Source organism: Mesoplodon bidens (genome assembly GCF_964165515.1).
Source record: "Mesoplodon bidens genome assembly, chromosome: 10".
NCBI lineage: Eukaryota > Metazoa > Chordata > Mammalia > Artiodactyla > Ziphiidae > Mesoplodon > Mesoplodon bidens.
Window position 1 is genome coordinate 36,335,820 of NC_138172.1, and position 14,583 is coordinate 36,350,402.

The 14,583-nt window shown below is 54.4% G+C and overlaps 2 protein-coding genes across 7 annotated transcripts in view; both read left to right on the forward strand.

Moving 5' to 3' along the window:
- Positions 1-12,105, forward strand: part of LOC308623702 (store-operated calcium entry regulator STIMATE) — a 60,455-nt gene extending 48,350 nt beyond the window's left edge. The window contains exons 5-10 of one of the 6 annotated variants that reach the window (XR_014016868.1): positions 4,229-4,341; positions 5,381-5,458; positions 6,200-6,349; positions 8,173-8,283; positions 9,338-10,101; positions 10,686-12,105. Coding sequence is in view for 4 of the 6 variants with exons in the window: in XM_081246362.1 (XP_081102488.1) it covers positions 4,229-4,341; positions 5,381-5,458; positions 6,200-6,349; positions 8,173-8,283; positions 9,338-9,352 (467 nt within the window). In the remaining 2 variants the exon portion in view is untranslated. Of the gene's footprint in view, positions 1-4,228; positions 4,342-5,380; positions 5,459-6,199; positions 6,350-7,752; positions 7,863-8,172 lie in introns of all 6 variants that reach the window. The other 5 variants (XR_014016869.1, XM_081246362.1, XM_081246364.1 and 2 more) reach the window with 5 other exon arrangements.
- A 1,120-nt stretch (positions 12,106-13,225) lies between these two features.
- On the forward strand, positions 13,226-14,583 carry MUSTN1 (musculoskeletal, embryonic nuclear protein 1). The gene is made up of 3 exons (XM_081246367.1): positions 13,226-13,513; positions 13,910-14,042; positions 14,251-14,583. The coding sequence occupies exons 1-3, from the start codon at positions 13,505-13,507 to the stop codon at positions 14,355-14,357; spliced, it is 249 nt and encodes an 82-aa protein (XP_081102493.1). The 5' UTR covers positions 13,226-13,504; the 3' UTR covers positions 14,358-14,583.

Here is a 14,583-nt window from a genome sequence, read left to right on the forward strand (position 1 = left end):
AGTAATTGTTTGTCTCCATTGATGGGAGATGAGCTCAGGGGAGGGCTTTTCTTAGCCTTGTTACTTGATGCCTGGTGAGTCACTGACTTAAGATAGTGTCCGACACACAGCGTGTGCCCCTGTGTCTCCAGGGAAGGCTGCAGAGAAGCTCCAAGTCATTGACTCCTCAACTTGGAGGATGGAAATGGACCACAGCACACATGGACCAAAGCAACATCATCCTCATTTATAGGATAGGCATCCACAGGGGTTGAGTGACACAGGAAGCTCACCCAGACAGTGCACAGCTTGGAGGGCCTCTTGGCTACTACACTGAGATATGCAATCCTCCCACCATCTCCAAGAGCAGTGCTCATAGCTTCTTCTTTGCTGTTAAGATCCCTTCTGGAAGGCAGGGCTCTCGACTCAACTGTAGCTGAGCAGTGCTACGAAAGAGCCACTCATAGCCAGTCATGCCACTCAGTGACCTGGGAGTGGAGGCCAAGTCTGGTCCTGATACGCTGGACATTATGGTACCACCTATTCCCAGCGTGTTTTGTTTGCATCCTTAAGAGAGATTGAAAGGAAGAAGGCAGTGGTTGTTTAAACCTCTTGTTTCCATGCCACCCTCCTCCACCCACTTAGCCTGCCTCAGCCCCTGCCCTTGGGTCATCCCACCCCTGCCTTTGGGAACCAGAGTCTTCAAGCCAGGGTGTTTCCACGTGAAGCTGCCCTTTATCGAGGACCATCTGGGTCCTCCCTCCCCAGGCTGAGGAAGGATAGTGGATGTCAGTTACCTGGTTTCTATTTCTGTCAATTTCTATTGTTTTCTTCTTGCAGCTGTAACAAATTACCACAAAACTAGTGGCTTAAAACAACACAAATTTATTATCTTACTGTCTGTAGTTCAGAAGTCCGACATGGGTCTCATGGACTAAAACCAGGGTGTCAGCAGGACTGGTTCCTTCTGGAGTCTCTAAGGGGAGAATCGGTTTTCTTGTCTTTTCCACATTCTGGAGGCTACCTACATTCCTTGGCTCATGACCCCTTCCTCCATTTTCAGGGCCAGCAGATGCAGGTTGAGTTCCTCTCATATCATATCACTCTGACCTTCCCCCACCTCCTCCCACTCTAAAGTGCCCTTGTGATTACATTGGGCCCACCTGGATAGGACAGGATGCTTTCTCTTAGTCAGCTGATCAGCAGCCTTAATCCACTTGCAGCCTTGAGCCTCTGCCACGGTAGCTCCGTAGTCACGGGTTCTGGGGATTAGGTTGTGGACACTATTCTACCTATTGCACCTGTTACCGGCCCATCCACTTGAGGCAGTAGTTCCAGGTAGGCCACAGAGCTCTCTTCTCAGGTGAGAGAAGAAAAGGGGCTTGTTTTCTAGGTGTTTCCGTGGTCCCTAGAAGAGAAGGTGAACTTGCTAACAAGAACATGGTCCGCGGGGAATAGCCCACACAGCCCTGAGGGGCGAGACAGGGTCCAGGGAGGACGTGGTGTCTTCAGTCTGAAGACCGGGCTGCTCTTCCTTAGGCAGAAGCCCTGAAAACGAGGTCTCTGTCCTTTGGGCACCAGTGGTGTGTGGGCTTTGCTGCCCGCCCCTGTCCTTGTGCTCCCTCCAGAGGCCTCTCTAGATACAGACGTGTTCCGTCCTTTTGGTCCCATCCATCCCTGTGATTTATCCTGAGGAAAGAATCCAACAAAAACAAAACGCCCACGCACCTCAGTGTGTCCAGTGTGGTAAAAAGCAGAGCACACGAGAATGCCTGGCTTGTCTGTCCTTAAAAGACGAGGCTGTGGACAGACTCTCAAATGAAACAAATCAGAAAAACCAGCGCATGTGCACTCACTCCAGCTGTGGCTACGAGGGCTGGATGCTTGGAGGAAACGGTGTGTGAGAGTGGGGTCACATGTGACTTTTTACTTTTTTTTTCCACCATGTATTTATTTATCTGTTTATTTATTTATTTATTTTTGACTGTGTTGGGTCTTCGTTGCTGTGCACGGGCTTTCTCTAGTTGCGGCGAGTGGGGGCTACTCTTCGTTGTGGTGCACGGGCTTCTTGTTGTGGAGGCTTCTCTTGTTGCGGAGCATGGGTTCTAGGCACGTGGGCTTCAGTAGTTGTGGCGCACAGGCTCAGTAGTTGTGGCTTGCGGGCTCTAGAGCACAGGCTCAGTAGTTGTGGTGCACGGGCTTAGTTGCTCCATGGCCTATGGGATCTTCCTGGACCAGGGCTCGAATCCGTGTCCCCTGCATTGGCAGGCAGATTCTTAACCACTGTGCCACCAGGGAAGTCCTCACCATGTTTTTAGACTTTCTTACTCAAGCATCTACATGAAAAACAGAGGCAGCTACCTCTAAGTTGTGGCTCTGAAACTCAGAGCAGTGGAATTCAGGAGGCAGTGTGAGGCCCCCTGAGAAGGAAAAGCATCTTCTTTTTCTGTCGGCCACTTAAAACTTGGAGCAAATGGAGTGAGCATGCTCTGAGCAAGTGTATTTTCTTTTGATATTAAATGTTAACTCGTTGTGTTGACTTTTAAACACACTAGTCCCAATTCAGACTAGATTGGGATTCAGTCCCAGTCCTACCAAGTGCTTCTGTCTGACTGTCCCCCGTTTCACTTAAACAGTTTTTAACAAGTATTTTCAGCTGCTGTTTTTGAGGACTTTCCTCAATAACGTCAGGTAGTTTACCGAAAGGATTACAAAACTCCATTAAAAATCTGGTTAGGAGGGCTTCCCTGGTGGCGCAGTGGTTGGGAGTCCGCCTGCCGATGCGGGGACGCGGGTTCGTGCCCCGGTCCGGGAGGATCCCGCATGCCGTGGAGCGACTGGGCCCGTGAGCCATGGCCGCTGAGCCTGCGCGTCCGGAGCCTGTGCTCCGCAACAGGAGAGGCCGCAGCGGTGGGAGGCCCGCGTACCACGGAGAAAAGAAGAAAAAAAAAAAAAATCTGGTTAGGAGAGATTGCACTTCTGAAGTGGCTTTTTGGCTCAAATGTGAAAGTAAATAGGACACCGCAGAAGAGGCAGTGACGTCCTTCGGCATGTTTTCTGTGCACTTCTCCAGAGGTTTTCCAGAAAAGGGAATGGCCTGGGGTTGTGTCCATTACAGCTGCCGGAAGGTGTCCACTGGGTTTCCACCACATACAGCTGGCAAGGCTGCGGGCCTCCGGCACCCATGCTGGACAGGGATTGCTGCAGAAACTGCAGAATCAAATGAGAAGCCGGATGTTCCTCTGGAGGCCAGATTCTCCTCACAGCCTGGATTGGGGCCTTTGTCTCCCCTGCAGTGTTACTCTCTAGCCCCCTCCGGGCCAACGTGGTCACACAGCTCCGGCAGGGCTTCCAGAGTGGCCCCTGGCGGCGTCCCCCCACCCCCCACTCTCCCCTGGGTCTCCCGCTCTGGAGGCCTTTGTGGCTCCCCAGGGACTCACCCATCCCATGGGTTCTGCCTGTCACTGAGGATGTAGGATGTTCCCTGGAGGGGTCCTCCACCCTTCATCAAGTCCCTTTTGAAACTTTCTGGAGGCACTGAGTGTCCCCCAGTGCAGACTGTTGTATTCCTGTGATTCCTGTGCTGTTTCTCAAGCACAGTGACCGATGGGATCACAGACGGACCTTTGTCACAGCCCCTCCTCACCTTAGAGGTTCCTCTCTTTTCTTCCATGTCCCCAGCCCAAGGTGTTCTGGGGTGCCCCCCTAGACAGAATCTGAATTTCCCCAGAGTCAGGTTTCTGCTTTCAGGGCTGAGGGCAACAGGAATGGCCGGGAGAGTGGGCCAGGGGTAGGAGACAAACAGAGAGGTCATTTGCTGCCTTCATGATTCAAACCCTCAGCCCGCTCATGGACGGGGGAAAGATGGGTAGCACTACAGCCACTGGAAAAATCAACAACGGATAATAATAGCAGTCTTGCTTAACACAGCCTCTGCTGCCAGTGGACAAAAAGAGCCAGCTTTTCTGAGCTCCAGCAATGGGCACTTACTAACTTTAGTGCTTTGTAATTATATCTTGGGCTGTCTTGAAAGAAAGGCCACTTTGGTATCTCCAAATTAGGAATTCTCTGATTTTGTTTAAAACACCTACATTTGTTTGTTTGGCCGAGCTGATTCTTGGCGCTCTGGAGGGCTCATTCAGGGGCTCTGGGGTGGGGTGGGGTGTGAGGGCTCACAGGAGCTGTGGGCAGTGGGGGGGCGGGGCATTGGTGTCTGCGCCCCGTGTGACCAAGCCCGCTCTCCCTGCAGGAGACCCTCTGCAGTGCGGAGCCTGGGTTGGACAGTGTGCCCTTTACATCGTGATCATGATTTTTGAAAAATCTGTCGTCTTCATTGTCCTCCTCATACTTCAGTGGAAGAAGGTTTGCCTCTTGTTCCGTTCTTTACCAGCTCCTCGAGACGCTAAGCAAGACAGTACTCCCCCACCCCAGCCCTATTGGGAAACCAAATTGCTTGTTGTTGTTTTTTTTTTAACTCCATGAATGCACCTGGATTGGTTTTGATGGGGCAGCTCCTGGCTACCTATCAAGAGCAGTAACTTGTCAGTTTTTTACGTAGCATCCTTCCACTTCGGCCATACACGTCTGCTCTAGATTAAGCCTTGGAACATATAAAGCCCATGAAAATACAGTCCCCACCCTGGGCTTGCTTACGGTGGTCGGTTAACTGTAAGTGTTGTCAGCGGGTGTTCTCTACATTTGCAGGTGCTTCCTCATACACCTCTCTTGGCCAGTGGTTTAACCGAGCCTTTTGTTGCCACAGGCAGTGTGGCTGGTCACAGGTTCCCATGGTTCCTAACCCTGCCCTCTGGCCCCAGGGCTGTGCAGTTAAGCTTCCACTGCCCACAGGAAACCAGCCAAAGAGACTTTGGGGACAAGTAACTCAGATCTTGGCCTGCTTTGGTTTTATTTGTGGCTGAGATTTATTTTTTTAAGAAAATAAACCAAGGCTTTTGGGAGCTGTTGCCCTTGAGGAGGCGGTTGGGGTGCAGGGTTTCTGTTAGAAAGTGGTCGGCGCCTCATTGCTAGTAGCTGTGATGAGCGCCCACCAACCTCCTCCTCTCCTCACACTCTCCAGTCTCACCCCGTGCCTGCTTCGTAAAGTGCTTCCCGCCCCACCCCTGTCCCCCGTCCCTGCGTCGTTTCGCCTCTCAAGCACTAACTGCTCCCAGTGGTCTCCAAGGGCGTCAGCCCCTTGTTAGCAGTCAGGTCTGGGGACTGTGCGGCCCTGGATGTGAGGTGCTGTTCTCATCAGGGCTCTGGGGGGAGTGTCTAAGGTAAGCCCCCTCGCAAGGTCTCGTGGGTGATTTCCAGTACCGCATCACCCCCCCACTCCCCCACCCCCACCCCGTACTTTCTCTGGGGTCTCCCCCACCCTCACTGAGTCTACTTCTCTTTACAGGTGGCCCTGTTGAATCCCATTGAAAACCCAGACCTGAAGCTGGCCATTGTCATGCTGATCGTCCCCTTCTTTGTCAATGTCAGTGCCTTGTTGCATTTTTTACCCTGTTTGCCCCCTGCCTTCCCGTGTCTGTCAGAATTCTGAGTCTGATGGAGAAAACACCTTATAGCCCTCGGGTCCCTCCATGCAAGCATTTGCCACCTCCCATCCCCACCCCGGACCTGGAAATAGCAGGATTGCTTCCTCAACATGCACATCCCTGCTCCGGGGCCTCTGTGCAAAATGAAGGGTTCTAGGATCTTTGTCTTGCCCTCCCTGCCCCGTGTGTAACAGCAGCTTCTAGATTAAGATCGTCAGGAATTCATCCCCGTCGTTTATTCCTGACCGCAGGGCTCCAAGAGGAATTCACGAGCACTCTGGCTAGAAATTAAGAAATAAGAAAACGGTAAAGGAACCTGGGGATGACAGATGTGGCAGGTGTGCTGGCCAACTGCTCGGCCCAGGGGAGGAGCCCCCACTAGGAGTTCGGAGACCTTGGTTCAGGCCCCGCTCTGCCAACTGCTGCAGCACCCGGGGCAGGCTGTCCCCATCAGTCACCACCACAGAACCCCTTGGGGTGAAACAGAAGAAGGGACATAGAGATTGGGAATCTCTTCGTAGACTGCTGAGAAAGAGAGCAGGGGGCCCGCATGATGTTTTCCTTTCCCTGGTTCTCGATGCTGTGATCTGGAGCAGGGGTGAGAAGGATGGGTGTGGAGCTGCTCAGCTTGGTTTCACAAATGGCTTATCCCGGAGTAACCTGCACTTTCCTTCCCCCAGGCTCTGATGTTTTGGGTAGTGGACAATTTCCTCATGAGAAAGGGAAGGACGAAAGCTAAACTAGAAGAAAGGGGAGCCAACCAGGACTCGAGGAACGGCAGCAAGGTCCGCTACCGAAGGGCCGCGTCCCATGAGGAGTCGGAGTCTGAGGTAGGGCCGAGCCCTCGTGCCGCTGACCCAGGAGGGGTCTGGTCTCGTGTTTGCATCTGTCCTTCTCTTGAGTGCTGAGTCACAGCACTAGCCAGCGGGAAGGAGAGGAGGCTGACAGCTCCCATCCAGCCTGGACCCATTCCTGCTGTCCTGTGGGCCTTCCTAGGGCCGGGAGCTGGAGCATCTGTTGCGGGTGGCTCACCTCCAGTAGCCCCTCTTGTCAGTGGAGAAAGACAGGAAAGGGAGGAGCTGCCTTGTTCCAGGGAAGCTGTCAAGGACGTGTGGGCCTGGTCATCGACCTTTAAGCATCAAGGCGTTTGAATCCCTGCCTGTCGCCAAAGAACAAGGGAAGTGTTGGCTAAGCCACCAAGAAGCTTCTGTAGGAATAGCCAGACCTCCCAGGGAGAACCTTACCTCCCCGTATTTTCAAGTTTCCTGAGTTCACGTTTGGACTTCAGGGAGATTGGTGGTCATAAATAGGAGCCTGGAGGCAAGGTTGTGTGTCCTAGGCAGCCCACAGTACTCACTTTGCACCTGCACTGCGCTGTGGGATGGGGGCTACAGAAATGGCTGAGGCCTTCAGACTTGTGGACAAGGAAGGTGACAGCCTGCACAGGCCATCGTAGCACTCTGCAATAAGTTCTGAGATTGAGGCGTTGACAAAGCTCTGTGAGGACTTGGAACAGTTGGTTTAGCTCTTGGGGGCGTCCTGGAGGGAGCTTTGAAAGCTGACTAGATGGAGGACAGAGGGGAAGCCTGTCTCTTCTCTAGGTGTCCCTAGAATCTGGCATGAGGCCTGTCGGGTTGTAAGAGCGCAGTGAACATTAGGTGAACGACACACAGTGTTTCAGGCAGAAGCAGCTGCTCCTGAGCAGTTGTGGTCATGTGGTTTGGCATTTGGGTACTAATGTGAAATTCACTGTGGCCAGAGTAGCATATATTCCGGAGGGCAGGACAGAATGACAAGAAGTAGGTACAGGCAAAGGTTTGAGCTAGCTGGGCAAGGTGCTTTGTGATCCAGGGTGAGGAATGGGGATGTGCTTGTGCGGCAGGTAGGGAGCCAGAGTGTTCAATCAGGGGACCAAGACTGGAGGCAGGAAGCCCTGCAGGGAGGGGTGGTGAGACCGCCCTGCCCAGGAGGAGAATGAGCTCCCCTTGCACAGGTGCGCTTCGGGCCTCTCCGTCCTGACCTGGACTGTGCCAGTCCTTCCCTGGTGCTCTGAGGTCTCTGGAGACAGGCAGGTGGGCAGTGAATGAGTGTCTGCCCTGGATGCCCTAGCTGCGTGGCTGCATCGTTCTGGGGGCTCAGAAGAGCGGAGGTCTTCTGTTTGTCTTCAGAAGTTTACCAGGTTGGCTCAGAGCAGACACTCTGAAATCTCCCTGCTTTATGTTGTGCCCCACAGGTGTTTTCCTTTCAGAACGGGGCTTTTCAGTCTGCTTTTGCTGTATTTGAACCAATTTCAAGGACCTAGGACTCCATGTGTGAAGACTGGGCTTTTTTGCCAGGATGACCGTAGGCTAAGTTTGCTCTGACGGGGGTTCGGTCGCAGCTGGAGGTTGGATGGAGAAGCGGGAGCAGAGGGGAGGCGTATCGACTCAGCACTGGTATCAGTAGCCCGTGGATACACGTGGTGTAAAAAAAAAGTCTGGGGTGGGCCAGCTTGTCTCACTCTGTAAAGAGGGCCTCCCCATCACCCTCTCCTAAAGAAACCCGACACTTGAGGCCTCCTAGACAGGCTGGCATTCTGTGCTGGGGTCCAGGGTGGGTAGGTGAAGAGGGCACTGCAGGCAGTGACTCAGGGCCACGCCTCTCCACCACTCAGATCCTGATCTCGGCCGATGATGAGATGGAGGAGTCCGATGTGGAGGAGGACCTCCGGAGACTGACCCCCCTGAAGCCCGCGAAGAAAAAGAAGCACCGCTTCGGGCTGCCTGTATGACACATCCTCGAGCTGGCTGGGGTCGGGTCAGGGCCCGGCCAGCCACTGGTTGGCCGAGGGTCGCTCCGCTGCGTCTTCCCTCCCCTCCTCTCTCTGCCCCTCTTCTACCTCCACTCCTCCCACGGTCTCTGCCCACTCCTAGACTACTGTGACCCGAGGGAGGGAGGCCGCTGGCCCGGCGTGGCAGCTGGAGGTCCCCACTCAGTTGCACTACAAACACTGACCAAATATGCAAGCGAGGCGTTTTGTTTGTGTGTTGTCGTCCCAAGCGGTGTTGTGAGGGACCCAGAAGCCCTGTCCTGCGTCTGGCCGGGTGGCCTCGAGGATGAGAACTCACGTGCACACAGACCGTGGGTGGAGCCTTTCGCCAAGGCTCGGGGGAATGTGAAGACGTAACACGTTTGGGGGCTAAAAGTTACACATTGACCAGGTTGGAACCGCAATGCTTTCTTACTCGAAATGGCTTTTGTAACTATTGATTTCTATAGCTGGTTTTATGAGCTGTCACAGTGTTAATGTTTTTTGAGTGTATGTTTATTTCCTATGGGACTCATGGGCAAAACATAGATTTTTAAGTCTTCCGTATACTGTTAACTTTTATATTTTTAAGTTATATTTTCATACTATTGTATTTAAAAACTCTTTTTAATCCCCAAAGAAATGGGTTTGTTTGCCTTTCATGGGTTGTGAACTGGTGGGCGGAAAAAGTCGGGAATTTTTTATTTGGAATATTGTTAGGTAATCTACGATCAGATGAGGTAATGATTCCGGTAGGAAGGGAGGTGGGCCCTCATCTGAAATCAACAAACCCGGTGGTTCTGCAAAGGTCAAGCCTGAGCAGGAGGTGGCCGGTCCAGATGTGGATCCAGGGCCCTGTGAGGGTGGAATAGGAAGGGCTCTGCCCAGGGCCCACCGGTTCCTTGGCACTTCTGCCGGCAGGTCAGAGGTCTTACTGAAACATGCTGGAAAAAGGAGCGTTAAGAGGATTTTGTGTCCCGAGAAACTGAGACTCCGAGGCCACTCCTGTTTGTTGCCTGCTTCTCTTCAGAGCCTCCAGATCTGAAGTTTAACACAGTCTTGGCCTCCCCGCCTCCCGTGGTGCAGCCTTCAGAACCAGGCTCTGGACCCAGCGCTGGGGGCTTCCTCTCAGGCTACGCCTTGCCTGTCAGCTTAGTGTTCTCGACTCGTCTTCTAGAGAACGCCTGTCTGACCAAGTGATCCTGTTTCTCGCATCCTCCAGAGCAGCGGGTGGAGGTGAGCGAGCTTGCTCTCTGCCTCCACAGGCAGGACAAGGTGCTTCAAAGCTTGTGGCCCCCACTCCCCAGCATGGGCATAGGCCCCGTGGCTTTGGGAGTCTGCTGCCCAGCAGTGGAATGGGCTGACCCAGGCACTTGCCCTGCTGTGGGAGCAGCAGCCCAGTGTTTTGTCCCAGCCCAGAGGCAGTCATGGAAGTTTAGGAATAGAGAACCGCATGGCTAAGGTGCGAGTTGGAAGTGAGATCAGTGCAGGGAGGCCACACCACCCAGAACCTTCTTTTTAGGTTCCTACCTAAAAACCTACATAAAAACGTGTCACTCAAACAGATTGGGTCTGAATTGTGGCATGTGAGCCACGCTGTTAAACCAGGCATCCTGGGCCTGTCCTCTGCCTCCCACGGTCTCACCCGTGTGGGTCATGGAGGGACAGGCCTTCCGGAGGCCTTCTCAGCCTGTCGTCCTGTAGGAATCCAGAGGGTCAGAGGAGCTGGGACCTGAATTGCAGTGGGCGGCGACTCTATTACGGTGGGCACCTGCAGCTGGAGAGGAGAGCAGGGTGAGATTGGAGCCCATCTCCACTCTCCCTTAGCTTTGCTCTCATTTTATGCTCCTCCCCCCTCCCACTCTCAGCTGTGTTAGTGGGGGGCTCCCCACTGGGAAGACCAGGACTGACATCGGTCCTGGTAGGTGGCAGGCATCGCTGACTTGCCTTACTCTCTCCTCCTGTTTTGTCTTGGTTTGAATAACCTGTGGCCGCAGCTGTTTCCTGCACCTCCCTGAACCCAGAATCTGAGCTTCACTTTCAGTCTTGAGCTCCTCATGTTTCCAAACCAAGGACGAGGGTGGGGAAGCCACAGGTGTGAAGGATGGAAACTGTGGGTTATACAGACCCCAGATGATCTGCTCATCTCAAGGCTCATCCCAGCGCCTGCTGGGCAGTGGGTTTGGGGGACAAAGAGGTAGCGAGCGAGCAGTGGTTTCTCCCTGTATCCTGATTTTGAAAGGGCTTTAGTCTCTGAGCCTCAGTTGTGTAGCTGGCTAACTAGGACATGGACGTCTAACAGGGAGTCTGATCGTACAGGGCCTTGTCAGCGTGCGGGCCTAAATGGCGTGGCCTGATGTGTTTGGCCTTACCCCTAGGATAAGCTTCCTCACCACCTGCTCCAAGGTGCCTTATGAGGTGCAGCTCTTCACCTGCCACATGGCAAGCATCATTGTGCTTGAGAAGCCATGGAACACCAACTGGGTGTTGTGCGCCATCCGTCTGCTTTGTCCAAATCTGGACCTCAGCCAAGCCACCCATAATGGAAACTTGTAAGTCAAGGCCATGAACAAGTTTCTTGTAACTGATAGAAATAACCCGGTGAGGTAGAACTGTCATATCCGAATGGGAGACATTGCTGTTGCCCATTTTCCCTTTCGCTGACAGTGGGATGTGGGTGAGACCCCAGGCAGTGGCTTCTTGGTCTGCTCAGCCCAAAGACCTGCCACGTGAAGGCCCGTCAACTAGCCTTCGGGCACACTGGTGGCCTCCTGCCTCAAGCTTTAATCTGTGCCTCTTCCTGACAACAAGGAGTCATGGATTAATGTTGACCTGTCATGCCTTTAAAGGGAAAATATATAAAGGCTCAAATTCAGGTTGTTTCTTCCCCTCTTCAGTGTGGGCCTGGAGGCTGTAGCCCAGAGTCCCCGTCTGAAGGCTGCCCCAGGAGCCTGGAGGGAGCAGCAGCTGTCAGCAGCTCACTGTGCCCTCCAGACTGCAATTCACTGGCCTTTTTGCAGCCAAGCAAATGCAGACGGCTTGTCAGCCAGAGCAGCCACCTTGCAGGGGGCAGGGTTGGCCTTTAGAAGTTTCACACATTTCCAACTAGGAGTGGAGAGCTCTGTGTTTTACCCTGTGAAACGTTGGCAGCTCTGAAGAGCTTTGCTCTTGGGGAGGGACCTTGAGCTCCTGAGTGGGTGGGTGGGTTGGTTTAATTTGATTTCTCTTTTCATGAAGTTTATTAGAAGTCAGACCTACCCGAGCAAACCATGACCGACTTCCACTGCCCTCCCAGCACGGGTGGTTAAATCTGTGGTGTTACGATTCACAGAAACACATTTTTGAGATGAAAGAGAAGACGATGTACTTAACATTGTAAAGTGGTTTACAATAAAGTTTGACATCTTATTACAGTTTTTTAAAAAAAGAAACCATCACTTTTGTGGTTGTTGGTTGTGTGTTCTGTGAAGTTGAAACAGCTTAGTGGGGGTCAAGAAAATGTCCCCAGTGAGTTAGAAGGTTCTCCCCAGAAAACAGAGTGAGAATGAATCTGACATCTCCTTATGGCGGATATGGGAGCCGAAACCTGCCAAGGGGAAAAAACCAGACATACTCTTGCCATTTCCACTTCCCTGTTAATGCGAGTAAAAGCCGCTCTGCCTGCCCCCCCGCCCCCCGAGGAGCGAAGGGTGCCGGAGAGATGGAGTGTGAGGAGTGAACATCCCACATCCTTGTTCCTGAGGCCACGGGGTTGGAAGGCAGGTGCCCCCCTGGGCAGAGCTGGCTGTGGGGGCCGAGCTGAAGCGCTGGGAGCCAGCAGCAGTGCCCTCACAAACCAGGCCTGCCCTCAGTGCCTCTTGGCCCCTGTTTGGAGCCCTGGGTCTGTGCCCGTCCAGAGGCATTCCTCATGTCAGCACTCGTCTCGGATGGAGCCTGGCAGGGCTCGCATTGGCCTCCTGGGGCCAGGACCAGGCAGGGGGTATCGGGGTGGGATGAGGTCTGACAGCAGCTGAGCGGTGTTCCAGACAGCCAGACATCAGTGCCTGGTTGGGTTTTGTCTGCCTGGAGCCTTCAAGGATAAAAATACTCGCCATCCCAAACTGACAAGGAGCTTGGGCATGTCTGATCCAATGGGGCGGACCCTGACCTCCTACCCACATCCACTCCTTCCCTCACCTCAGGCTTGGAGTCCTGTCCTGTGCCCCGGGGGTCTTCCCTTCAAGGATGGGGTGTTAGGAACTAGCAGAGGAGAGCTAAGTGACCTTCAGGGAGCCTGTGCCTTTGTCCATGCCTTGAGTGGGCTTCACTCTTGCCCACCCTCTCACAACCTAAATGTCCTTGGGCCAGGCGCCCTTCGGTGACCTCATCTCAGTCAGAGGCTCTGTGCTGTTTCCTGCCTTCAGCTCACCGGTCCCCTTACCACAAAGCATGGTTTCCTCTCGGCCCTTCCTGGGTGCTTTGCTCCCTCCTTCATCCTGTTGCTAAACTTGCACTGGGAGCTGGACAGAGGACAGGGGCATCAGCAAAAGTGCAGGTGGAGCGGCTCCCAGGCTTCCCTTGGCAGCAGCTTCTGTACCTGTGAGCCACGGGTAGCCCCCATGCTCTGAGTCCACTGTGAGAGCCCAGCGAGCTGGGTGTGAGCACATGCTCCCCAGCGGCAGATGCAGGAAGCCCTCCGCCCTGCTGCCATGTGGGGCCGGGAAGTCTCTCTCCTCTGGAATCCAGGGAAGGGGTAGAAGAGAGAGAAAAACAAGCTCAGAGCTGTCCAGCCTGGCTCAGGGCCCTCTCTTTCCCTCGGGACACCCCCCCACGCTGGGATGGGCTATCGCAGATGGACAGCTCGGAGTGCCCCACGCACGTTACAGGACCTACGTTCATAAACACGAGTCGCTGCCAGGCCCAGCACCTCCCGCCTGCCAGAGAGCAGCTGTCCTCAAGGGTACGGGGTCTCCCCAGCTGTCTGCTTTCACCAGGACTGCAGCCCCCCAGGCAGCAGTGCTCAGCGAGCCCCCATCATCTCCAAGAATAAACTCTGAAGCCAGCGGCTGTGTGGATCTGAATCATCAGGGAGCTGTCAGAGGAGGGGGAGTGACTTCCCGGGACAGGCAAGCCAACTATATAAACCCGAGAGGGCTGGGCGCCGCTCAGATCTCTTTCACAGCCACTGCCTTCCAGGGAGCAGTTCCCCACACCCACCATGTCCCAGGTAGGAGGGCCCAGCACAGGCCCTGCTCGTGCCAGGGGGTGGGGGTGGAGGATGGGCGCTGTCATCTTTAGCAGCTGTGTCTTGAGCTGAGCTCTGGGCATAAACACAGGAGGCTCTGCCTCCCTTGGAAGACGGGCTCAGGGAGGACAGGCACACAGATGTGTGAGGCTACAACAGCCATGGTCCCAGAGCTCCCAGTCTGTGGGAAAAGGGCAGAGACTCGGGGTATGGGGCTGTGAAGTATAGTCAGAAAGGCTTCCTGGAAGAGGAGTGAGGCCTTGAATTGGCTTGAGTTAAGTGAGCAGGGAAGAGGGGTCTCGGCCAAGGCACAGTGGTGGGAAAGGGCTCTCAGCCTCGAAGGCTCAGGTTGTAAGATGAGGCTCTGGGCTCTCCAAGGCTGGCACTCAGGAAGCCCCCATCAAGAAGAAGCGCCCCCCTGTGAAGGAGGAGGACCTGAAGGGGGCCCGAGGGAAGCTGACCAAGAACCAGGACATCAAGTCCAAGACCTATCAGGTCATGCGGGAGTGTGGTGAGTGTTCTTGGGACGATGGGCTCCAGGGGCGCAGATGTGTGTCAGTAGGAGGGAGGATGGGGTTGGGGGGGAATGTCCCATGGGTCCTTTTTCTAAGAGTTCAGAGCTTGTGGGCTCAGGGGGGTGCTCCCCACAAAAGGGGCCTTTCCTCCCTAGGAAGCCAGGCCGTGCCCCTGACTACACCTCCTCCCCATCCTCCCCACAGAGCAAGCTGGTTCTGCCGCCCCATCGGTGTTCAGCCTCGCCCGGACTGGCACCGAGACTGTTTTTGAGAAGCCCAAAGCTGGACCCGCCAAGAGTGTCTTTGGCTGAGAAGTGCACGCCACGCCCCTTACCATCAGCAACACCTAGACACGGGAGCCTTTTCCAAGAACTCTTTTTTATGCCAGAACATAGCTTCTCACCCGCGGCCTCTGGGATTGGCGCCCTCCCCAACAGCCCTGGCCCCTGAGCCCAGGGACTCTGCACCAGCACCTGGGCAACACCAATAAAGAGGATGCCCAAGTGGCCCCGGCATTTGGAGGGTGTTGGTTGGTCA

Bases quoted from the DNA above. Each gene is read 5' to 3' on its own strand.
- MUSTN1 (XM_081246367.1), top strand. The intron at 14,043-14,250 runs GTGAGTGTTCTT...TCCTCCCCACAG, and splicing joins TCAGGTCATGCGGGAGTGTG to AGCAAGCTGGTTCTGCCGCC.